The sequence below is a fragment of the Leptonotus elevatus genome, chromosome 11, assembly GCF_054856555.1.
Source record: "Leptonotus elevatus isolate MCC_2025b chromosome 11, RoL_Lele_1.0, whole genome shotgun sequence".
Lineage (NCBI taxonomy): Eukaryota > Metazoa > Chordata > Actinopteri > Syngnathiformes > Syngnathidae > Leptonotus > Leptonotus elevatus.
In genome coordinates this window covers 6,795,325-6,821,869 of record NC_141249.1, presented here as the reverse complement: position 1 = coordinate 6,821,869, position 26,545 = coordinate 6,795,325, and the positions used below count along the sequence as shown (strand labels likewise).

General features: G+C 39.7%; 2 protein-coding genes across 7 annotated transcripts in view; one reads left to right on the top strand and one right to left on the bottom strand.

The window, feature by feature from the left end:
* Nucleotides 1–2,927, bottom strand: part of ano8b (anoctamin 8b) — a 43,491-nt gene extending 40,564 nt beyond the window's left edge. Inside the window, exon 1 of the mRNA XM_086088802.1 lies at nt 2,548–2,927. Coding sequence (XP_085944928.1) covers nt 2,548–2,731 — 184 coding nt within the window. The 5' untranslated portion in view covers nt 2,732–2,927. The remainder of the gene's footprint in view (nt 1–2,547) is intronic.
* Nucleotides 2,928–6,008: 3,081 nt separating this feature from the next.
* gtpbp3 (GTP binding protein 3, mitochondrial) overlaps nt 6,009–26,545 on the top strand; it is a 32,041-nt gene continuing 11,504 nt past the window's right edge. The window contains exons 1-12 of one of the 6 annotated variants that reach the window (XM_086089689.1): nt 6,419–6,628; nt 7,002–7,270; nt 7,803–7,889; nt 8,670–8,752; nt 9,866–9,985; nt 12,613–12,685; nt 13,612–13,755; nt 16,589–16,754; nt 18,368–18,498; nt 18,597–18,783; nt 20,468–20,699; nt 22,358–24,656. In XM_086089689.1, coding sequence (XP_085945815.1) covers nt 6,570–6,628; nt 7,002–7,270; nt 7,803–7,889; nt 8,670–8,752; nt 9,866–9,985; nt 12,613–12,685; nt 13,612–13,755; nt 16,589–16,754; nt 18,368–18,498; nt 18,597–18,783; nt 20,468–20,699 — 1,551 coding nt within the window. In that variant the 5' untranslated portion in view covers nt 6,419–6,569 and the 3' untranslated portion in view covers nt 22,358–24,656. Of the gene's footprint in view, nt 6,048–6,418; nt 6,629–7,001; nt 7,271–7,802; nt 7,890–8,669; nt 8,753–9,865; nt 9,986–12,612; nt 12,686–13,611; nt 13,756–16,588; nt 16,755–18,367; nt 18,499–18,596; nt 18,784–20,467; nt 21,713–22,357; nt 24,657–26,545 lie in introns of those variants that run through there. The other 5 variants (XM_086089688.1, XM_086089692.1, XM_086089691.1 and 2 more) reach the window with 5 other exon arrangements.

The window sequence follows — 26,545 nt, the reverse complement described above, 5'->3', positions numbered from 1 at the left end:
CCCTCCCGGATGACCGAGCTGTGTTATAAAACAACACAGGATCAAAGCCATCCAAGTCAACTGTGGTGGGATTAGGAAAACAAAGCGGGGGCAAAGAGGCGATGATCCAAGCTTTCGGTGAGAAAAGTCCTTGCAGGCAGCACCCCAAAATCTCAATTGGGGAAATTACCTGGCTATGGTAGTGCTGGACGGCACTGACATGTCACGGCTGATATGAGATACTGTATCATGATGGCAATCCGTATCCATCACTCTCAATACTAGGCGTAGGCTCCAAAAAAATTATACAGGAATATATCATTGCAGGTCTCTTTACAATACACGTATCGATGATAGATGTTTCTGGGGTTGGTGAAAGACTCTGGTTGGTAACCCGGTGGGTAGTAGGTAATGTCTGGTCGGTGCTGGATTTCACTTTCCTTTCTTTTCTTTGATCCTTGCTCGGGTCTCCTGACAACCTCACGACTCTAGCTGGATTCTAAAGTATTCGGTTTAGGTAAACGGTATGGGATTTTTAATAGGTTTTAGGTGAACTACTGAGTACACACTCGCACGCACGCACACATACACACGCACATACAAAATAAAAATTGTAAAAAAAATAAAATAAATAAAAGAGAGAGAGAGAGAGAGAGAGAGAGCAATGATGATGACATGTTGAATCGGTAAAATTACCGAATGAACAATACTGAGCTCTCAATCAAAAAAATAAGAAAAACATTTCTCCATAAAAAAATTATAATAAAAATTAAAAAATTAAAATACAATACACGTATTGATACAAAGGCGTCAGAATTGGCATTGCACATTCATTCATAAAGTTTCGAGTGTCTTTGAAAGCTTCTCTTTGTGCAGTGCACACACATTTCGACCAGGCACGTTGATGGCAGTCAAACCAACAAATTAGGAGACAGATGGGATGTTATCTATGGACAAAATAAGAAGGAACTTAACTAGGAAAAAAGAAAACATATACACACTTCAATTAGCCCTCTCAGCCTACCTGTAAGATACACCACTGAGATAACTTTAACACCTTTTTAATTATCTTGTGTACATTTGACCTCCACATTTTAAACTATGTGTGGGATTCAGGTCAGCTTGGCACTACTGTATACTGGAAACTACTGGGTGCCGCCACCTCAACCTGATGACATCAGTCAGCAGCAATCTTCTCAGGTTACCTCCAACAGGCACTCACAGTGCCTGACAGCCCACTGCATCACTCTGCAGCAGCACTTGCAGGTTGCAGCCCTCACACAGGAAACAAACCTGGCTCCATAGCTGAAACTAGACCCTGTCTAATATTGGTCTATTTGGAAAATCATGTACTATTGTTACAAAGATTGCTATGGTCAGGTGCTTTCATAGTGTCATAGAGTCATAGAGTCATAGAGTCATAGAGACTTGACACGGAAATGCCAAATCAGACAAATCTATTTTAATGTGATAAGGATTATAAAACACTAGGAATGTTAGAAAAAATCGATTCGGCAATATATTGCGATATTACAGCGCGCAATTCTCGAATCGATTCGATATGCGGCTGAAACTATTTTTAAACATACATTTTTTAATTGGAATATTCAACAAAACGTCTTACTTAGGGTTAGGATTCACACATTAAGCATGGAAGAATGTTATATTAATGGAACATTAAGCCTTAATATATTATGTCAGTGCTGTCCAGACATGAAACAGACTGCAACCTGTTTGTTAAATGCAGTGACTCAGTTATAAGCCTGAATTTTCAGATAAATAAATACATTTTCATACAAATCTTACAGTGTACATGTACAAGTTTACTGATTAGTATTTTCTAAATTTAAGTTTTAAAATGATCGCAATAATCAATTTATAGATTTGTATCAGGATTAATCGCTATCGAATCGAATCGTGACCTATGAATCGTGATACGAATGGAATCGCCAGGCACTAGGCAATTCACACCCCTATAAAACACACAAAGTAAATGTAGCGTTCACGTCTAAACATACAGTACTTGTGCTAACCAACATACAAACTTGCACTGAGGCAATAACAATTAAGTAGACGCAGCCACAGTCAGTCAACACATAGTTGAGAAATCCCTGGATGACATACTGAAGTTGCTAAACATTTGGTTACCAAGAGGGAGAGAAGAGCTTAAATTACCACGTAGAACCAAATTCCTTTTTAAAATAAAATCCAAGCTATCCATCCCATGGACTGTTTCCAAGCCCATAAATGCAGTGGAAGTACATCAAGTCTTGTGTGATCCACCACAATAAACAACATAGTCTACTCTAGAAGGTCAAAAGCAGACTACTGTACTGTTCACACATGGCCATTTTCCATACGAGTAGGGGGACATAAACAGTCAGCAGCGACAAGAACAGGTGAAAGTCATTCTTTTACAGACGTCTAGTACAATCTGGTGCTAATTTTAGGCAGCACGGTGCAGACAAAAGAAGGGTGCCTCGAGGTTTCTGAGGCTCGTCTCGTATCCAGCCATCCCACAATCCACCTGCCCGCAACACTCCCATCGTCCCGGCCGGCCACACTCACCCAATACACCAGAGCTGGAGCTTTGCGACGGGTTAGCAGCTGTCTCCGGCCTCTCTGCTTCTGCCTGCTGCGTTCGGTGACGGTGGCGGCCGCTCTCCGGTCCGTCGCCGGCCGCTGCCGCACCGCCGCCGCCGGCAGCGGCCGCCACCGACGCTGCGGCGCCTTGCGTCCCCGCGTCGGGCATGCTCTCTATCCGCGAGGAGCGACGCGTGCTGTGGGAATTCTCCTGGCGCTCGAGCAGGGCTGTCGCATCTCAGGGTGAGGGCAGAGCATGGGAACGGCGCAGCGGTGGAGTTTCGGGGTTCAAAGAGTGTGAAAGTGACGTGAGGTTGTCTGTGATGGTGCAGCGGTGGGACTGTGGAACAGGATGCGTGGTTAGATGGAGAGCCACCCCGCGATGACAACAGGGGCGGGACAAAAGAAGCTGGGGGAGGGTAGGGGGCGACAGGGGGCTGGGCCACACACACCTTGAGGACAGACAATTCACCACGTAGTCTAATGTCTGGAAAAATAGGTATTAGCTCCCAATGAGAAATCAAAGGTCATAGACTAAATACACATTACACATCAAAAATTGGAGAGTTAAAATTGCAGTAAAATTTGTGGGAGTTCATTTCAACTCCCATAGTGTGATTTTAATCTTTTCAGAGTTAAATGACATCCAGAGTAGGTGCTATTCACAGAGGTGATCCCCCTAGAGTTAGATCAACTCCACAGAGTGTTAGATTAACTCCGCTTTGCCACTTCACATCTCCAGTTTGAGAGATAAGTCAGCGCCATTTTCTTCGTCCTCCTTTCCTCCTTGCTTATCACTGGGAAACACTGACAGACAAAATGAGTTTTGGCCCATTTTCACTCACAGAGGATAGTGTGGTCAACATTAACATGCTTAAAATGCTCTCTTCAAAAGAGGTGTAGGGTTAAAGTTGATAACCGTCGTTACATTGGTCCGTCATTGACGGAAAACCACCTTTTGGCGAGTGCTTCTGTATTTTCGGTGAGTACTTTATGAAGCAAAGCCGGGAAAAAATACACGGACTGAGAGTTTACTCAGTCCGTGTATTTTTTTGAGGCTTCGCCTCGTAAAGTACTTAGCCTATTGAAAATGTGGAAGCATTCATCGTGGTGATGGGCCGATATAACGATATAACGTCCTACATGTTATGTGGCCTTTAGAAGTTATATTTTGGCGAATCGCAACGGAACGTAGAACGTATCACTCGCAAAGTGAGGGAAGACTACAGTTTACCGTTACAAATTTCTGTGAACTTCTCTTTTCTACTGTATTCTTAATTTTCTGTTACTAGTCAAAGGGACGGCATCTATAAATTAACTACAATGCTGTAATCTTGCACAGAGCATCTGTTCTCTTGAGTTTAATGTGTTCTGTACATGATCCCTTACAATTAAATAAATAAAAAATGTACTTCATTATTATAGTCAAGTACACTTTGATAAAGTATTTATTGTTACCAATTTCTTAGCATGCTTCTCTTATTATACAGCAAGAAAATAAATTAATGAAGATTGTAAATAATAAAGAACTCTATAGATGCAATACACACCATTTCAAACTACAACCACATTAATAAACATATAATTAAATTGATACCTCTATAAAAGTGTCAATCAAAGTCAAGCATCATTGTCTTGATAAAGGCAATCAATACTTGTGAATTGGAAACATTTATTTGTTTATTCTGTTGAAGACACATATGATTTAAACCTCTGAAGATTTTCAGCAACTCTTCTGTATGTATGTTGATCATTAAAAACCCCAGTGAAAATTCCCCAAAACTATTTTTCTTTAAAAATTATTTACATATGTATTAACTTTAAACATTAATATTTGTCATGTATGACATCAAGTATTATTTTTGTATGAACTTGAAATACCTGTTTATGATACGTACAGGATGGAGTGTTTTGTCATGTTTGTTCAAACAGCCTAACAAACAGCCTAACAACTTAAAAAGTGACAAATTGACACCTTATGTAAACATATAGACTATGCTTTAAAACAAACAGTATTGGGGGCTTTGTGGCAGTCAGCTGATGTTATACTATGTTCTATTCCAATGTTTGTGTAACATTATAATAGTGGTTGAAGACGAGGATGTTTGTCCACTTCTACAGCTGTTGGGTAAAAGCTGCCATACTCTTTACACACAAAGGGCAGCTGGCTATAAATGATTTTGAGATCCCAGGTGAAGATTACTTCTGGATTTTAGGTCATAATATTTGGTATGTACACAGTGTATTCCCTGGATGCAGTGTTTTATAGTACAGCCTACATGCAAGCCCTAGGCCTAACCCTTGTTTGACTCTTAAGAGTGACTTTTTTTTATTTATTTTTTATTGGTCAGCAGATTCTTTTTTCCCCCTGACTCTTTCACTTTTTGAACTGACAGATAATGAACTGACAAGAGTCTCTGCTATATGTCCCTCACCTGTGGGCATGTGGAATGTTGTCTTTTTCTTTTCTTTTTGCTTCAACAGCGGATAGTCAGAGTTGGGATTCCAAGTGCGGACCTATTGTCATTGGATGACCTGCTTCTACCAATTGAGGCACCACCACCCTGCAAGTCCACTAGTCAAAGTTGAGATGGGCAGCATTGATCTTTTTTTGTGAGCAGAGGCTTCTACCTAGCAAGCCTTCCATGAAAGCCTTGTCGATTTACTTTTCTTCTGATTGTTGAAGCATGCACATGTGTCTCAGATGCAGCAAAAGAGATCTGCAAATCCCTTGATGTAATGTTCGAGTTGGCTTTTTACCTAAATTATCTTTTTTTTTGTGGTTCTTGCTGATATTTTAGAAGGTCGTGCACTTCAAGGCAGGATTGTAGTAATTTTCAGTGTTCTCTAGTTGCAGATGATCTGCCTCACAGTGGAATGATGAAGCTCTTTTTGTTTGGGGGGGGGGGGGTGATTTTATTGCTTTCCCCAGACAGATGTGCTGTCACTACCCACTTCCTGAGGTCCCCTAAGATTTCTCTTCCTCTCAGCATGACTGACCTGTATGGGTTCACCTGGGTAAGACATAAGACTAAAGTGACATGGTTTTATCTCTGTTTCAGTCAGTGATGCACAATTTCTTTGCTAAACCTCTCATTTCATTGGCCCATTTCAGTGGATAGTTTAGCTACCAATTTACCCTACCTAAACCTACTTGACTGCTTGTTTTAAACAATGCAGCTCAGAGTTCACTTACTTTTGCACCTACATAAATTGACCAAAAACAATTTTTAATTAAGTTTTGAATACATGATAAAAAAATAAATAAAAAAAAAGAACAATGCATTGAATTTATAAACCTACACCTGTTATTTTATATAAAATTTAATGGTTCAGATTGAACAACAAAATCTGGTTAAAAACAATTGGAAAGTCCAAAGATATTTATAAAAACACTCGATGGTTCAAGGCGGAGCCGGTATTATCGTCACTGGTCGGCCATCTTAGGACAGAAGACTGCTCGGGTGCGCTTGATGTAGTTGATGGTAAGGAATGGATATGATATGATTGGATATGATTCAGGCTGGATTTTAAAAAGGTATAGAATACATTTTAAACGGATTTAAAAAAAACTCGGCATCGTTATTTATGTCATCTCTTGTGTTATATCGAACAATAAAAATTAAAATCGGTTGAGAAGTTCAGCAGCAGCTCTGTCCCAAGATGGCCGCCCTGTGACGACATTACTTCTGATTGGCTCACAACGCGCACTCCTCGAGTAGTCCGGAATGAATTTAAAGACGTACAGTAGGCGGGACGTTTATAAACTGACAGGTTTTTAAACGAATTGAACTTCATGATTTCCACTATTCAAGGAGATTAACCAATCAAAATCAGCAAGGAAGTTGCAGCATTCACTATGCATGTGTAAACATGATGGGTCAAAATGAGCATAGATTTTGTCATTTCCATACATGATATATGTTCGACCACCGTAGTTTCACAGTCATGGAATAAGTTCTACGGGAAGCGGAAAGTTACTGCACTTTGTTACTTTAAAAATCACGATGTTATCGTCTGCCCATCACGGAGTAAGGACAGCCACAGTCCACATCTTTAGGACAAGGTTTGTAGTTCCTTTTCGTTTGTTGACTGTTGTCACAGAGGAAGCTAAAATATGTTATAACGCCATAACGTGATGTTTATACCCACTTCCGTCGTGTAAACGTAGAAAAAAAGCAACACATAAATGAACTTTAAGTGCTTGTGAGTATTACAAGTACAGTCATTTTATCTATTTATCTTTACTTTGAATTAAAGTAAATTAAAATTAAATAGTTACTGGTACAGTTTACCAGCAATTTAGTCCTCCCCAAATTAATTGTAACGGGTTTATGGGCAATTCGACATATTAATAATCTACCATTTAATATGTTAGGTCTCTCATTTATCCTATGGACTGAATACAATACAGTGTATCTATTATCCCTATTTATCAGATGGACTCCACTCTCCAGGCACCTGAGCTCCTTCGATGGAGTCCCTCCTGCACTGATTGATGCTGAAACTATCTTTGCATTATCATCAGGCCATGGCAAGTGTGGGGTTGCTGTGGTACGGATCAGTGGCCCTGCATCCACTACAGCCCTCAGGTATATGGCGGGCCTCACACGCAAACTGCCTGTGCCTCGTAGTGCATTGTTAAGGAGCATCACACATCCCCAGTCAAAAGAGGTGCTGGACCGTGGGCTTGTCCTTTGGTTCCCAGGTGTTTAAAACACTTACATTACTCACACATCTGATTTTGATTCCTCGTTGTATGATTTCTCCCTTTGTACAAATGCTATCAAATAAGATATATCCCTTTATTTTCTATAGTGCTTGGACTCATTAGGGCCATGCCTATAACAGCTGATTTTGGGAGACAGTTGGGGTAAACCTTGGACTGGTTAGCACTCGTCAGTCACCAATCAATCACAGGGTGCATACTGACAAACAATTCACGCTCACATTCACACATATGGGTTCCTCCTAGATCCCAAACGCATGCATATTTGAAGAATTTGTAAATTGTCCATAGGTGTCAATGATTGTTTATTTGTGCCCAGTGATGACTGGTGACCAGTCCAGGGTGTAGTTTGTCTCTTGCCAAAGTCAGCTAGAATATGTTGCAGCTCCTTCATATCATATGTGACCCTAATGAGGAAAAGTGCCAAAGAAAATGGAGGAATGTTGCTCCCTCATTTTGGGAAATCAGACATTTATACTTATTCTCTGACTATTGTTTTTTATGTTATCAGCTCCTCACAGTTTCACAGGAGAGGACAGTGTTGAGTTCCATATCCACGGAGGTCCTGCTGTTACTGCTGCTGTCCTTCAGGCTCTCGGTAACTCTCTATTTCATAGGTGTCAAACTCCGGTCCTCGAGGGCTGCAGTCCTGCAGGTTTTGGAGGTTTCCCTGTTCCAACACAAGCTGATTTAAAATCAGCAGGATTGTTATCAGGCTTATGCAGAGCTTGCCGATGAGCTGATCATATATCAGCTGTGTTGGAGAAAGGAGACATACAAAACCTGCAGTACTCCAGCCCTCGAGGACCAGAGTTTGACACTTATGCTCTATTTACACTCTTTTTTTGTTTCGTAGAATTTGAATAAATGGATGCATTGTTGTAGCACGACATACACACAATTAATCATATGATGTTGTACAGTCATGTTGCATTGCATCCTCAAGCTTGACAAGCAAAGCAATTTACCACAAAAAAGGAAATGTTTGATTGCACTTGCTTCTTTGTGCCTTTAGAGAGCAGCGTTGCGTCAATTTGAAGAATGGTCTGGAGACAGGATTAAAAAACAAACCAACATTGCTGTGCTTTTTACAAGGTGCTAAATGTTTTAAACAAAAATAAACAAATTTGAAAGATGAGAAAACATGCAATATGTAATATTTGCTCTTCCTTGGTAGTACTTATAATTGCGGAAGCTGTTGTTGTAGAGTAACTTCAAGGAACCATTCTTGACCTGTGACCCTGCATTTTGTCATTGTTAATGTTTTATGTGGGTGCCTACGTGCAATGGTGTGTGGGTATATTGTGCGCAAAGTGCATACATTATTATTATTTTATCATGTTTGCATGTTGTGTTTGGTTATGTGTTTGTTTCTCAGGAAGTGTGCCTGGCATGAGGCCTGCTGAGTCTGGGGAGTTCACGCGAAGAGCCTTTCAAGCAGGGAAACTTGGCCTGACAGAGGTAGGTTGAAAACAGTAAATCATCTTACAGCATATTCTTGGGAGTATTTTACAGTCACTCAAGACCATTTGATTTATTTTAAGCAGGACTCATATCCAGCCCAGTATGTACCTTTGTTATATTGTATGTTTTCTGCGGTTCATGTCATTTTCTGTAAAGTCCCTGAAAAGTGAAAATAAATGTCTTCTAAATTGACACACCATAAAGATGAGTGTTGTCAACAACCCTGCCAAATTTGAATGAATTGATTGAAATGAGGCTTCAAAACTGTGCAAAATCAAGCTGTTATTTGCGTTCTCAAACCGTGTGGGCGTGTCTGCTAAATTCGTTTAAATCACACCAGCGCAAACCACCGATCCTGTCAAATTGGACACACACAAACACACACACACACATACACTTCCTTGCAGACTCACAGTCGACAACAAGGCGCTCCAAAGGAAGCTGTATTTTCGGAGTGTAGACATAGCTAACATCAAAATTGTGCCAGATAACCACTGCAATGTGAATGAAGATGCTCAAGTTTGTATATAGTGGTGGAGGCGCAACTAATGCCAGACCCCCAAGTGTGTTTTAATCATGCCCAAAAATAAGGAAAACTAAAATGATTAAAAACAATTTAACGCTATATCCCCACATTTGAGTACTACGCAATGCTTAATATTTTTACATAGAAACAAATCTCTGAATTCACTTTAAAGGGTCTTAACAGAACACAACACACAAGGCATCTTAGTACCAATCATTTACCTCATCATCCCATAGAAGTGTGTGTTGGTTGGTTTTTCTTTTTCTTGTTGTTTATATCGAATGCTGTAATATCAGCGTTCCCTGTCATACTCCTTTGCTATTTACATACTACACAACTCCAGTGTTTTTCACATTCCAGTACAACTGTACAATGCTCAATTTCTAATGCCTTTAAATCACAGCAATGTAATGAACATTTCACTTTGGCAAAATGCAAATAAAAAGCATCATGTAAGGCCTGAGAAACGTTCAGTCTTTTATGGTACAATGCCTACAGTATGATGACTACAAAGATTGTGCTTGACAGTGTGGATAAAGTCTATATTTTCACTGGTTCACTGTCTGTTGTCATGCTCCTTGAAGGTGGAGGGGCTCGGGGATCTTATCCATGCTGAGACTGAGGCCCAGAGAAGGCAGGCGCTAAGACAAATGTCAGGAGAACTTGGCCATCTCTATCAGGGCTGGAGTCACAACCTGAAACGGGTACATTGGTTTTACCCACTTCACCTTCTCCAAATCTCTATTGCATAGTCATTGTTAGACATGCTTTCACCAGTCAATTTATTGTATACCTTGATCATAAATATTAGGAACTGTCATGCCTTTAGATTCTTCATGGCAACAAAGTGCTGGCTTTCCCCTGTGTTTTTTTCCCCATGCTGACGTTACTCATTAGCTGTAGATTTGCTGGTTCCACATTTTTGACGTGAATTATTTTGGACATAGAACAGGTGACAATGGAGTCCTTTGAGTGTAGTGAAATGATTTTTGAGACAGTTTAAGTTTGGTTGCTTGATGCATTATACTTGGAAGTAGCCATCACAACATGGTATAAAGTTAAAGTACCACTGATTGTCACACCCACCTAAGCGTGGTGGTGGTGATGGAGGGGGGGGTGGGGTATAGCCTACTTTACGGTGTTCAGAAAGGATGAATGTGGTCAGTAAAATACAAAGTATACCCCAAACCATTTTACCACCAGCCGGAATTGCTTGTCTGCGTCAGAATCCACGTTTTTTTTGTGTTGTTTTTGCCAAATCCTGAGCCTACCGCAGCAACAATGGAAACTTTTCATGTCAGGCAGCTTCCTCAGTTGGGACTTGAGTTAGTTAACCTTATATCACCTCAAACCATTCTGGTCATTCCCCTTTGGCCTCTGTTATCACCAAGATATTGTTTAACACAATGAGCTGCTGCTTACATGGACATTTTCTCTTTTCTGACATAATTTGTAAACTAGATGATTGTGTGTTAAAATTCCACCATATCAACAACACTCTTGTCTGGTGATAAGTACAATAATAGGGGACTTATGGAAGATAGATGTTTATTTCTTTTAATTGCTTGGGGAAAAAATACTGGATTTCTGAATTGGTTTCCCACCGGTGTGTGTGTGAAATTACACAACCAAGTAAATACTTAATTAGCTGCCTATTTCCAATAATATATGTATGGGAGTTGTCATAATTTGGCTAATTTACAGGTCATTGCCCCTACAGTAAAGTAAACAATGTGTTGATGGTGTGGATGTTAAGTGTAATGTAATTTTTTATACACTAGGGAACTGGTTTAAATTGTGGAAAGTGTTAAATCTGTCTCATATAATACATTAAAAAATATATTAAATCACATTTCTTCGCCATTCTGGTGCTCAAGTGAAATCTTCAACAAGTAGTAATCTATCTTGGCCATGCCTTAATGCTTTGATTTGCAACCATGTGATTAACTAATGAGATATTTGTGAGAACATTTGTGAGAAACTTCCTGAGATGTTTTTCTTTACATTTCTTCTGGGAGTGTGAGAATAATATAGTAACATTAGAATAACACCTTCTGTTTGAACTGTGAAGCTTTGCGTGAAACTGTTAAAAAAAACAACAATGCAACTTTTTTAACTATTATCGCATGTGTGCATGGATTGGAGTATGAGAATCTGCGGCTTCCTGTTTTTCTTCAGCTATACTACTATTGTGTGTGTTCCGCAATGTCAATCATGATACTGATTTGTGGTGTGGTGGAAGTACAGAGGCTTTCCTTCAGCTGGATTCAGCTTCCAAAACACATTGGAAGCTGTTCAATTTTATGTTTTGGTTTCCATTATAAATCAAATTTATGCTATGTATGTGTCAGACACTCATTACTGTTGATTTTTTTTCTTTTTCTTTTTTGCCCTCGGAGAAGGACATCTATATTTGGAAGCTTATTGACTTTTTCTTTATACCATGCACTGTAGTAGTGCTTAGATATAAATATTAGAATCCAATAAAAGAGTATAGTAGTACATGAAAATTCTGTCTACTATGACAACTATAATAATAATAACGCTGAGATTTGGTTGAGATATTCATTTAACATCCTTATTTAGCTTAAGTAAGTATTTAAAATGAAATATATTGTCAGCACAAAACCACTACAAATTGCAATAATATTAAAAACCTTTTGTTAAAATCTTGCCTCATTCACAATCTATCAAAACTGAACATTTTTATATTAGGGGAGACAGACTTTTTTTTTTTTTTTTTTAGAAGAAGAAGGAAGAATATTTTTTGCTGGTGCATTCACAAAAGTGAACCCATCACAGTAGCACTGCTTTTGAACTTTGCACTGATAATAATCTGGATGGTCCTTTTCCTCATTGGCCGGAGTACACGACATTTGTGACCCCCAAAAACAATTTGCGATATGGACTTGTCAGATCACAGCACATTTTTCCACATTGCGTCAGCTCATCTCATATGATCTCGGGCCCAAAGAAGCCATTGGTACTTCTGACTGTTATTGATATATGGCTTTTGCTTTGCGTGGTAGTTTTAGCTAGCATTTGTAGACGTAGAGACGAACTGTGCAGGTCAAAATACAGAACATGACAATATGACATGTAGGTTGAAAAGGTTTTGCAAATCAATGTATTGCATTTTACACAGTATCCCAACTTCATTGGAATTGGTCGTTGTTTAATTAATTTGATGACATGTATTAATTATAACACTTACTGCTCTGTATTTAGATTTAGGAAAGATTCAGGACAGACTTGACCATGTTCAAGCTCTCCTGTACGGTGGGAGAATTCCACAGATGTTTAGTGATGCTTGTCTCCTCTTCTGTCTTAGTCTCTTGCCCATGTGGAGGCCTTCATAGACTTCAGTGAAGATGAACTTATTGAGGATGGAGTCTTAACCCAAGGTACAGTATGCATACACTTTAAAAAAACTAAAAAAACAGTCCTCCCCCGGCCTTCAGAGGAATGTGCATGGGTGCCAGGGCTCCGTTACTCCCGAAGGAGAGGAGTCAGCCTGGCTTTCCTGTTTGGATAATTAACTGACCGTCGTGTGCTTTTGCTGCGCCGCAGGGAGAAGCCATAGACATCAAATTGTTCAAAAACTAATTTCCTTTTAGGAAGCGTGAAGAGAAAGAACAGTGGGACAGTGGAAGCGTTTGTCTTGTCTTCAAAGCCAGCCTGCCAGTGCTGCCACTGTGCTCAGTGGCTCAGGAATAGTACTGTCAGCATTACCACCGCTCTCTCTCTCTCTCTCTCGCTCGCTCGCTCGCTCGACTTGTTTCCCATGCGAGCCCGTTAGTGAGTGAGGGATTCCTCCCTAGAGTCTGTCGCCTGCTGTCTGGCATTGGCAGAACTTTTTCGAGCCCTCAGAAGTTGTTAAGTTTCAACACAATATAGCCTGGGAACTGTTGTTTGTTTTGGTGGCACGGAATGTGGGCTCACGCCTCAGAGGTGCAAATAATAATAGACTCGTGTTTAAAAATAGCAGGACTAGCTGGCACATTGTCCTTCCTCTGCCACACGCAAATATGCCCCAACGGATGTGGACAAAGTGTACTGTACATATTTAACTAATATTGTTTATGGTTCTAGTTTGAAGCAATATTTTTGATTTAGTAATAATCTGCAGAATCTGGATCATTTAAAGTGCTTTATTTATGCATTTTAAGTTTTTAGCACATTTGAAAAAATACCTTGACCCAGTTTTGTCTAGACAAATAGTATCAGACAGCGGAAGTCTTTCCTTCAAAGCACAGAAATTCCTTTAACAAAGACAAGAAGGTGAATTTGAGCACCATACCTACGTCATGTCCTGTTCCTGTGTTTGCAGCGGATGGAATGGTGCGTGATCTGCAAACCGAGATGGTGCGACACCTAAGGGATGAGAGGCGGGGTGAGCGGCTACGCAGCGGTGTGCAGGTGGTCATCGCCGGAGCCACAAACGCAGGGAAAAGCAGTCTCCTCAACACGCTCTGTAAGACAACCATGGACTATATAGCAAACACAAGAATTATTTTAAATACACTTAGACTACACTACAATAAGTCTTTTGGCTGCAGTGTTATTTGCAGGCTGTTTAGGGGACGGCAAACCTGGGGCCCAAATAGGAACGAATGCTTTTTTTAGCCGGTATAGTATTAGAATTACTGGAGTATAGTTGTTATAGTCATAATAATGTAGCTGCAAGGGGGCACAAGCCAAAGTCTTCTTGTGCCGGTCCCAAGCCCGGATAAACACATAGGGTTGTATCAGGAAGGGCATCTGACGTAAAAAACTTTGGCCAAATCAAACATGCGACTCAAATATATGACTTCCATACCGGATCGGTCGAGGCCCGGGTTAACAACGACCGCCATCGGTGCTATTGACCTACAGGGTGCCTATGAAAACTGGACTACTGTTAGTCGAAGAACGAGAGGAGGAAGGTGTGTTCGTAGGAGGAAAGAGAAGAGGAACACCAAGCGTCTAGGACTGAGAGTAGGGACTTTGAATGTTGGAACTATGACAGAAAGGTAGAAAGCTGGTTGACATGATGCAGAGGAGGAAGGTGGACATATTGTGTGTTCAGGAGACCAGGTGGAAAGGGAGCAAAGCTAGAAGTTTAGGAGCAGGGTTCAAGTTATTCTATCATGGTGTAAATAGGAAGGGAATTGGAGTAGGAGTTATTGTGAAGGAGGAGTTTGTTAGGAACGTCCTGGAGGTAATAAGAGTGTCAGATAGAGTGATGAGCCTGAAGCTAGGAATCAAAGGTGTGATAATCAATGTTGTTAGTGGGTAAGCGCCACAGGTAGGATGTGAGCTGGAGGAGAAGGAAAACTTTTGGTTGGACCTTGATGAAATGATGCAGCGCATCCCTTGAAGTGAGAGAGTTGCCATTGGTGCAGACTTCAATGGACACGTTGGTGCAGAAAACAGAGGTGATGAGGAGGTAATGGGCAAGTTTGGTATCCAGGAGAGGAAGGCAGAAGGACAGATGGTGGTTGACTTTGCAAAACGAATGGAAATGGCTGTCGTGAATACTTTCTTCCAGAAGAAACATAGGGTGACCTACAAGAGTGGAGGTAGGAGTACACAGGTAGACTACATCTTGTGTAGACGGTGTAATCTGAAGGAGATCAGTGACTGCAAAGTAGTGGTAGGTGAGAGTGTAGCCAGACAGTATAGGATGGTAGTGTGTAGGATGACTCTGGTGGTGAGGAAGACATAGACGGCAAAGGCAGAGCAGAGGACGACATGGTGGAAGTTGAAAAACGAAGAGTGTTGTATGACTTTTAGGAAGGAGTTGAGACAGGCTCTGGATGGTCCGGAGGTGCTTCCAAATGGCTCTACAACTACAGCAAATGTGATCAGGGAGATAGCTGGAGGTGGCAGAGATGAAGATGCTGAGGTTCTCTTTGGGAGTGACCAGGATGAATAGAATCAGGAATAAGTACATCAGAGGGACAGCACATGTTAGAGGCTTTGGAGAGAAAGTCAGAGAGGCCAGACTGAGATGGTTTGGACATGTCCAAATGAGAGATAGTGAGTATATTGGCAGAAGGATGCTGAGTTTCCAAATGCCAGGCAGAAGGTCTAGAGGAAGACCAAAGAGGAGGTTTATGGATGTAGTTAAAGAGGACATGAAGGTAGTTGGTGTGAGAGCAGAGGATGCAGAGGACAGGCTTAGATGGAGGCAACTGATTCGCTGTGGCGACCCCTGAAGGAAAAAGCCGAAAGGAAAAGAAGAAGAATTGTTATAGTCATGATATATAATTGGACTTAAAATACTGTAAACAAATAATAAGCAGTTAAAAGAAATGTTGTTTCAGTATGCTTAGTATACTTATAATTTCTTGAGTCAAAATGTTGAATTTCCCAATATTTTAGTGTGGTAACCGCTTAGTCACGCTGCCATAATTGGTAGATTTATCTGCTTGAATCCAGTATTTATTTAAAACATAAATTTATATTAAAAATAATATTTGAACATACTGTAAATTCATTTAACTTGATTCTTGTCATTTCCAGGCTTGTAATGTCATGACGTTTCTCATGTTGTGTCAAGATAATCAAACACGTGTCGATTATAGACTAAGGATGTATTTGTTTGGCATATTGTATCCTGAAAGCATTTAGAATAACATTATATAAACTATCCTGAGTGGTGACTCGTACAGTCTCCCCACAACTTCCTATTGGAATAATAGCTGCATTTGTCAAAAGATGTTATAGTTTGCTTTTCTGATTACTGATAGTCGTTTGATAGACACAGCCATTAGTGATGAAAGTGTTTCTGTAATAAAAGTGTATACTGTATCTAATCTATTTACTGTATATACACACACATTTACACTGTATACGAATGACTGTCACTGAGTCTGAAACGTCACTGAGTCTGAAACATCACGTGCAGCAAACTCTAGGCAGTAGAAGCTGCTTCAGGAGCTAGTGAAATACATGAAATTCAAATCAAAATGTGGCATGCCAATAGACCAAAAAGTCTGAATACCTTCATTAAAGCAAAATTATTTTATTCTGATCTTTTAGTATATTAACGAATGTGTGTTAACTACTACATACAGTATATGGCACAATTGAGCAACCATAATTTCCAGTTGTTAGCCTTTTAAAATATTAAAAACAAATCCTTTTGATACAAACAAACATTACAATTTAAAAAACAAAACAACCAATGCCAGTCTTTTGTAAAAAATAAATAAATAAATAAAAGAAGAAAAAAAGTGTCTGTCTGGAGGGCTTCCAACTCTGAAAATGATTATGATAAATGATAAATACCATGTGCTTTATTCTGACATCTTCAAATCCAGGCCAGAGACCTGCAGCCATTGTGTCTCCCATTGCCGGAACCACCAGAGATGTGGTGGAGACGGCTCTGGACATCGGTGGCTTTCCTGTTCTCTTGAGTGACACAGCAGGCCTCAGAGACAGTTGGGACCTGGTGGAGAGAGAGGGGGTCCGTAGAGCTCGTGAAAGGTACTACAGTGTTTACATTACAGCTCACATAATGGCCTTTTGCCCATATTTGGTGACATGCATTAGCTGTGTAACCAATGTCGGATGTGTCTGAAAACAAAGGAAGGAAGAAATAAGTCATCAACCTATACTAAAGCCTCTGTAACCAACAGAATGTGTCTTATTGCTCCTCAGTGGATATAAATACATAGAAAAACACTCCCAGGAGGTTGCATGATGAAGAGGTACCTTACCTTGATGTATTTACAACACCTCATCCGTGATGTTGATAATGGACATATTGAGGGGCGTTTACTGACAGCCACTTCCCCTGTTTACGCTGGAAAAAAAATAGTGCTTGTTAAACCCGTCATCACTGCTTTGTCCTGTACTAAGAGGCCACTACAGACAGGCAGACAGATGGAGGAATGACACGTGATATTTTTGATCACATAGGAAATTGGTAAAAAAACAATCAGAATGGCAATGGCTGACTAACAGCTGATGCGTAGAATTGATATTAATAATGATAACAATAATAATCAGTGATTATTTTAACATGAAATCCCAATTTATATTGCTTTAAATAAATTACCATAAAGTACTGGTAGGTTTTAATCACTTATGTATTCCACAAAAAATCCCAATTTAGCTCTATTCTACTTGATTTTACTGCCAACATATTAGCTGATAAATAACACACCATTATTTTTGTAAGAATGTATGTAAGATTACATTAGTGTGTAACTTATAGCCTTTGTAGAGTGAGGGCTGCTTGTTTATGCCTATAAGCTTGACGAATAACACACACACACAAAAATCATTGTTTCAAGTATATTAGTCACCTGCTTAATCATAATCAGGTAACCAGTAGTGGAATGCTTGGCAAGAAAAGACAGATACGAAGTGCTTTTCAATATTGTGTGTTCTTGGGAGTTTAGGTGTATCAGTCCTGTTCAGTGCAATTTTTAACAATTTGTTTAAGTGGTGAGCTGCTGTATAGGAAGGGTGTGCAGTGTGTGTTGTATAGAGAACTTTGTGTGCATGACGCAGGTCAGACAGTTGTGACCTGGGTCACTACAGGAAGGAGGTGGTAAGTACAAGCATCCGCTGCAGCTACTAGCTCCTCTCATGGGCTGGATGTGCACCAAAGTTCGTGCTGGCCATTGCTAAATTAGCAACATGACATTGTTTCTACGGGTTTTTTCCCCAATGGAAATTACTGATTGATATGAATTATGAATGAACCACATGACCTCAAGGCCGTTATTGACAGGCACCTAATTAAATAAATGTTCATCTGTTCATCAAGATCATCCTGTTTTTTCAACCGAAAACAAAGTCAGGTTTCAAAATCCAGGTTTCCTACAGGTGATAGAATTTCTGTAAAATACTTTAGTTTTATTAATTATGCTGTGTTGAAAAGAGCTGGAATTTCAGTATACTGAATTTCAATATGCTTTGCTAGCTGGCTAAAGGGTATTACATAGCAACAAGTTTCAATGAAAGCTATATTTTCCTTTAATTACTTCTGATGTTCTATGATTGGCTGGTGTCAGCTCACACAATAGCAGCTGTGAAAGGCAGTTGATATGTAAATCCATTTGAATTTTTGATGTATATCTTTTCTCTAGAGTTGAGCAAGCTGATTTGACTCTGGTGGTTGTGGACTGTTCTCATCTCCCCACTGAAATCAAGCAAGTTCAAGACTTCCTTCAGGACTACCTCAGAAATGTCCTGCTCACTGAGGAACAGAGTCACACAGGTACCTCCCCAGATGATGTTCTAGACACCAGAGGACATGTTCAAGTCATTCTAGATTTAGTAAAAATGATAATATGTATTTACTTTTTTTAATCACAGCATTAGCATGTGACAGGTTCCTTCTGGTCCTGAATAAGGTGGACTTGCTGCCTGAGCAACAGCGACAAATGCTGAAAATGAAGTTTGAGTGTATCTCTGGGCTTCCTCCTGTTTGTGTGATGTCGTGTCACACTAATGAGGGACTTGAAGACTTCCTCACAACATTGCACAGCAGAGTCAAAACTTTGTGAGTCAGCAAGGTTTACTACAATTTATTTTGTCTTTGTATTAGTTTCAGCTAAGTTGCTTTGTTTGAAATCAAAATGAGTTATGAAAATAAAAAAATAAAATAAATAAAAGAAAAAATAAATAAACCTATCCTCCCAATTTGCCCGACTGCTCGCAAACTGGGGGGTAGGTACTAAGATGCCAGCAGCTTTGAGCTGCACTTGCAAGCTGATGCTGTTAAACACGATCCTTTTGCGGTTTGGATCTTCTATACGTAATCCTCGCCTCTGCGGTAGCAAATCTAACAAGTATCGCAATCACTAAAGAAACCCCCCAAAAAGAGCAGGAGAAGTTGGAGACGCTGATCGCTAAGGTAATGTGAAATTTAGCGTCAAGAAATACCACAATATGTGTTTAGGGGAGCAGTACTAAAAGCGTATTACAGTACAGCGGAGAGGAACCAACTATGAACAACAAATTAGCGGGTAAATTAATAGGTGTCAAGAATAGAACAGGTGAAACAGCTACACTATTGTTTAGCCCGGAAATTAATTGGTGATTGCGTCAACCAGGATGACGGAGCTCATAAGGTCAAAGGTGTATTAGTATATTAAATACTTATGATATCAGTGAAGTGATTTGCGTTTGTTTGCAATTTCTTGCCCTATAGAGTACGTTTTTAATGAGTTTTGAGATGTTAACTCTCAAACTTACAGTACGTTATATCCCTTTTTTTCACTCAGTTTAGCTTTTTAAGGGACCATATTTTGATTACTTGTTAAATTTATTTCATTGCATAAAAGAAAAAAATGATTTGTTTACGTGAAAATCCAGAATTTGAATGAAAAGAAGCATATCGAAGAATAATTCTAATGATTTCTGCTCCTTCTAACAGGAATTATTTACATTTTACATTGAAATAACCCATTCAGAAATACTTTCAGATAATACACTACGATTGTGAACGGAGTCTATTTATTTGAATTTTAGGCCATATCCCTCTGCCTTCATTGTCCATTTAAAGCAGTTACACTTGGACAAATATATGAACAACTATTTACCTACAATCTTACATTTATTTACAATGAATGTACGTTCTTGCAAAAGTTAAGGCAAAGGGATGTGCCATCGTTTTTTACCTAGGCTAAGTAACTATCACTGATGTTTATACTAAGCTAACTGTTACTGTTTTGAGCCTTAAATAATAAGAGCCATATTATTACGGCACCTTTGTTTTCAATACCATATTTCCTTCTGGGCAATGAATATAAAACAATCAAATGGAAAAACAGTAAGTTGAGCGGTACGGTAACTGAGTGTGCTTTCTTGGGTCACACTCACAAGCAGTTGGTAACCTCAAAATGATTTACTGGTACAAGGCCATCTCAAACAAAGAAACTTGGGTCGTGAAAGATATATATGTACAGTACTGCTGCCTGTTGATTGGTTGAAGGAGAATTGTCACTTTTGGGTGAAAGCAACGCTTACACTGATTAAATGAGACATAGAGTTTACTCGAATAGAGCAGCAGAGACCACTGTTTGAATACAAAGGTTAAGCTTTTACTTAACTGTACTCCCCAAAGGGGCTGAAGAAGTAAGGAAAAGGGGAAATAAAACAATGGAATCCTTGAGCTATAAATAGATGAATAATAAAATAAAATCCATATTTCACCAGTTCAGTATGTCAAACTTCCCGTCTAGGTGTGGCGACCCTCTGTCTGGTGCCCCTACCCTGACCCAAGCACGCCACAGGGCCCACCTGGAGCTGTGTATCGCAGCCCTGGATCAGTACCAGCGATACCGTGACCTTGACCTCGCTCTGGCAGCGGAGGGCATTCGCTTGGCTCTCACCAGCCTGGGCCGGATCACCGGAAAGGTCGGACCAGAGGAGATCCTTGATATTATTTTCAAAGACTTCTGCATTGGCAAATAGGTGGGTGGCCCATGTAAATGATATTACTGTAATGATAACAATAAACTGCATAGTGTATTGAGCTGCTCTTGCACGGCCCCACAAAACTGGCAAAGAAAAATATTGTAAATAATAGAACCTTGGCACTGTGCCAAGCTTTGTGTCATCAAAAGAGCACATCACGTTCTTGGCTCCAGTTGGAACCAACCAAGATCCCCCCTAAATTGTTTTGTTGTTCAGTTGTTGTTGTTGTTTTTTTGGGGTGGCGGGGTGGGGATCTGAGTAAGTGTAAATATTTGACATGATGTCCATGTTTAAAAACAGTGTTTAGAGCCTTTGATAAGGGTATGTTGGGCCCCTGGGTCCAACAAAGCCAAATTTAGTGCAGCATAATAAAATGGCAGCACCTGACCACTGCAAGGTCATACCTCCCAGTACGGATGTTTGTATGTACAGTCTGACATGGAACAGAATTTATTATTTCAGCTGCATCCACATATTCTTCTGTTTTTGTTTTGCCGTGCAAAATCTGGCATTTGATTCAACAAGAAATTTGGGGGAAGGGGTAAAAAAACTCAATATATTATATATAATAATAATTCTAATTTGCTGATTTTTTACTATTCACAGGCTGGCCCAGTCCCTATCCACAGTGTATTTAATTATTTGATTTAATTTAATCTCTCCTCACAGAATGAATGAAGTGTCCAGTGTCCTACAGTAAGTCTTTTTGGGTGATGAATCATGAGCCATGTTGTGGCTCTGCCAAAATTGGCACTGGCGATGTGTATAATTTATATAGCATTGTCGCTGTCCTGTGAAAAACACTTATGTTAATTTTTTTAAATGTTTTTGGGATGTCTGCATTCAGTTTCATCTCATAAAAGTAAGGATGTAAAAAATGACAAAAAATTGACATAAGTGTTTTTCACAGGACAGTGACACTATGGTATAATATGATATCTTTCAATATCATATTTAGTGTCCTTATACAGTTTTATTTAAAGCCTTTAATAAAATATTACTTCTGTGAAGTTAGTAGTTTTTCTTTCAGTATAAAATCTAACTGAATATTTAACATTTAAAATCCCAAACTGGAAAATTTGCTGACTGGTTAATTTATTAGTCCATTGATTTGATTCTGCAATGGTGCAGTGGTCACTAGTTTTTCTATGTTGGGTGCATTCGGAAGTTAGAGCTGACACAGCAACTCGACTCTAATGCTGCTTTTCCATTAGCCCCGCACAGCACGCTACCACACCGCACATCACGGAACGACACTACACAGCCGCCATTGCATTTCCATTACAACAGGCGCGCGGCTGAAAAGGGGCGGGATCATTTGAACTGTCCAAGCCAAGTTTGCACTCCCGCAGTGCGTATGGCTCTGCCATAACATTTCACGAGTGGCAAGTCTTGCCAAAATTGAACCGTATTTACAATTTAATATGGACCACCATGGATGAAATATTGCGATCTTGATTTCACGACTGGCTCGCAAAGCTCGCTGCCTGTGCTATTTCTGAATGGAGAACTCAGCCTCATTCATTTAACTGTGGCTTGAGCTCTCATTCAAGTGAATGGGTACAGTACCTTGTAAATTGTAAACATAGTTCAGCGTTGTTGTAAAACATTATTATATTTATTCTATATACTGTATTTTTATGACTTTGGCAAAGACCGGCGTTGCTTGCTGCGTTGCTGTCAGCCAATCAGATGACAGGTGCCGACATGGCCCCGCTCGGCCCCAGACAACCGGCGCTGCAGAACCACCTCCGAGATGATTCTAAAAAGAGGTACCGTTGTAACCGCTCGGCCTCGAAGAAGGCCCATGGAGACGCGAACATCCGGGGACAAAAAATGGCGCTTCGGTGTGGAACCGGTCCGGTGGAAAATGCGCCATGAGAGTGCGAGTGTTCCATAAGGCTTCCTTTCTTTGAATTTATGAACATTTTGCTGTCAAATCCCCATCTTTATCTTCATCAATCATCTTGTATAGCTTCCATCTTGTCGTGTCGCCAGTCCGAGCAGTCAGAGCGTGCCACTCCACTCGAGTGTGGCGATCTGAATAACACATTACAACAGCGCTCTGAGTTTTCAAACGCTCTAAGTGGAGCAGAGCCTGCTTGGAGGGATTTCCAGACACACCCCTAAAAATAGTAATTTCTTTGTGTTTCTATGTTCTAAGATAGCTATTGCGAAATCCAGCAGACCAGTTAAGCCTTATAAAATTGTACTGTGTATAGATAGTGTGGTTTAAAACAAGTTGCCATGTTGCAACATTGCTTGGAATGAGCCCTTGGACCATCTCCAAATTGAATGCCAAGTTTATGACGTGGGATGTTAGAGAGAGATCCAGAGAGATGTCAGTGAAGATGGGGTCAAAATGTGAAGAAGACGCAGAGAACGCTGTACTGATTGATGCACCAATGCAAAAACACTGGTGAGGCAGTGTGATGCTGTGGGGTGGCATCTCCCTTGCTGGAAAGATAAGGCTTGTTATTGGAGGAAAGTTCAATGCAAAGACATATGAAGATGAGCTACTACAACCATTTATCCACGGGTCCTCCAAGATGACTACACTAACCTCCACAGAGCGGAGTTTATCAGAGACTACCTCCAGAATTTGGGAGTGGAGAGGACGGAATGTCCTGAAGTCAACCCCATTGAATACTTGTGCAAACAGCTGGGCTGTGCTATTCCCAACACGATGTTGGCTGGCATGCAACAAAAGCTTGTTGAAAATTCTGTCATAGTCCAAATACTTGTTATAGGTCAGCTATACCTGATTTCTCAGATGCTTGATTAATAAAGGGACTATTGTCTACACACAATCAATACAGTATAATGGATGTGCTGTGTTTGTTCCACAATGATCCACACGTGAATGCTTCAGTATCAAGCACTAAATAAATGTGCCCAAAACTATGCAGACAGTGAGTGACCCAGGTCTCCTCCAGGCTGTGAGACAGGAACATTGTTGAGGTGACGAAGCAGTGGCTTTTGTTCCCCTGTCAATCTGGCCTTGATCAAATATTTATGTTTCTTTGTTGAACTCGTCACCCTTCTTCCCCATTCGGTGGTCGCTGACGACATTTGCTCGCCCTTCACGGCAACAGAAGTGCCTGTCTCTGCGTCTTTTTGTCTTTCTCTTGCGTGTTTCTGTGCTCAGACCTTTCCTCTTCCCGTTCTACTCTGTCAGCCTTTTCTTGTTCTTCTTGATTAATTACGACACAAGAAGGGAAGGGGGCATGTTGAGCTAAATGTGGGACTTACTGCCCAACACATCAAAAGATGTACATTTTCAAATGGGGCCTTTGTGGTATCGTTCTACGTGATGGGGAAATGACACAACTTTGCAGTATCTAAATATAGAATGGACAGATGAACAAACCTTTTTGTATCACATAGTCAGACATCCTGTCACATATAAGTTAGAACATTGACCCACTTAAAAAACAAACCAAAAAAACACCATTAATAATCTCTCTAAATGTGGCAGAATTTATCAGAACATGTGCCATTAATTTTTTGTTGCCCTGATTTGTAAATCATTTAATTTTGAACAAGACACGAGACAACTTTTTGTATGAATGTTTATCTTCTTGCATTCTTATGATCTAGCGGTGACTTGTGCAGTGTGTATGTGTGTGTTACTGGTCACTGAAAAGTGTTAAATAAAGGAATTCCTGTGGACAAACTCCGGTCACCTGTAACCCTGCCTTACATCATCAGTGCGGTGTCGCTTGTAAATCCTCTGCACCAAATTCTTAAAGAAGGGAAATTCTGGTTGAGATGCAATGAATTTACAGAAATTATCTTGTTCCAGTTTAGAACTTGATTTGTGTCAGCTCCGTCAAGACACATTAAAAAGTGTAGTTTTATGTCTAATGGAACTAAGAAGAATCCAAAGTTTGAAATACACGGCAGTCATTTAATCTAATATGTGATAAAATACAGTAACTTGTGTTGTGATTTCACAATATTCTGAAAAGCTAAATTTCTAAAAATGTGAATTTTCATTATTTTAAATTTTAGAGGAAAAAAATATTTTCTTTAATAAATTTCACATCAAGGATCAGATCAGTCATTAATTACATTATCTACATTGATTGTACAAAAAATATACTTTATTTTTGGAAAAACAATTTATGCATCACTTATTTAAAAACCAATATGTTTTTTAACAGACAAAGGTGGCAATTGATGAACTATGATGAGCTAACTACCCAATCTTATAGTGAACGTTAATCTGAAAATATACATACTGTAAATTTAATCATTTACGACTACTGAAATGTAAAAAATTATGTATAACATAAGCAGTCTTCTCTTCTTGCCCTTCTTCATCACTCCATCTTATAAGCTAACTTTACTTCTCATCCCTTTCTCTTATGTTCCTCCTTCACTCCTCCTCCACTCCTTCGTTAATAATCTTTCCCGCCCTTCCTCATCCTCAATCTGCGACCGTTGTGCTGACACTTTATCAAATCTGTCACATCAGCAGCTACACTGTAAATTATCTTGTTCTTGACTGGAATGGTGTTGCATTTCCCAGTAATTTTCTGATGAATCGTCATCTGGGCAGAAAGAAACTGTCAAGCTTTGGTTCAAATGTTGTTGTTGAGCCACAAGGATGTTGAAACTCTACTTAATATCTTAGTGCTCAGTATCAATAACAATAGTCTTGGCTAGCCATCAGTGGTCATAATGCAGTACTGCTTGGCAGTCTCCATTATTAAGGCTGTCAACAACACTGTAGAAATTGTAAAAAATTTGTGAAATTGTGAAAACCATTTATTTTGCATTGACAGACATCAAGTTTGATTTCTACTGAAGTAAATATACGAGCAAAGGAACCAAAATAAAGTTTTTGATTTCCTTCCAAATATTTTTTTTCTTCATGCCCTCCAGGTAATATATTTAGTTTGAGTCAAATGAACTTGCGCATTCGCATTGAAAACGACAGCACATCAGTACCAACATGGCATTGTACTGTAGCTGTAGCCATTTAAGGCTATGCTATATTGTTGGGCTTTGAGTGAGTGCTTTGAATTTGGTAGTTAGAGGGTCAACTGCTTTCAGAAAATTTTAATTTGCTATTACAGCTCAGATTGTGTAGGCCTGTTACCACGTGTGTTTGTGCGGCCTCATTTGCTTGTTAGACAATCTGTTTTGTTGTTGTTGTTGTTGTCTGACATCTTTTGAAAGACTGCGCATGGGATATTATAAATGGGATATTCTTCCTTCTCCATCATCTTCTTTCTCCTCTTCTCTCTCCATCCTCACCTCATCTCTAGTTCATATGTTGTATATAGCTCATGTTTTAAGATGAAATAATATATTTTGAGCATACTCTGTTGGCCAAGTGTTTGCATTGAGTTTATAAAATGGGGAATACAAATGATTTGTTTTAGTCAAATAAACTAAACCAGCTCAGTGACCTAGTGGTAGAGTGTCCGCCCTGAGACTGCGAGGTCGTGGGTTCAATCCTTGACCGGGTCATACCAAAAGACTTTAAAAATGGGACCCATTTGCCTCCCTTCTTGACACTCAGCGTTACTGTTTGGAATTTGGGGTTAGATGAACAAATAATCCCCTCGTGCAAGTGCCTGCTGCTGCTCACCGCTCCCTCAGTGGATGGGTCAAATGCCCACTTAGATGGGTGTGACAATCAGTGGTACTTCAACCTTTAACTTTCTTAAATGCGAGAAATATTATTTGGTTATACATAAATTAATTAACTGGTGTCAAAGTGAATATGTTAATTCAGTAAAAAGTAAATCAATTAGTCGGGTTCAGTAACTAAAATGTTAAGAAAATAATTTGAATCAAGGCAAAAAATTAAGGTTGGTTCAAGTGAAGAA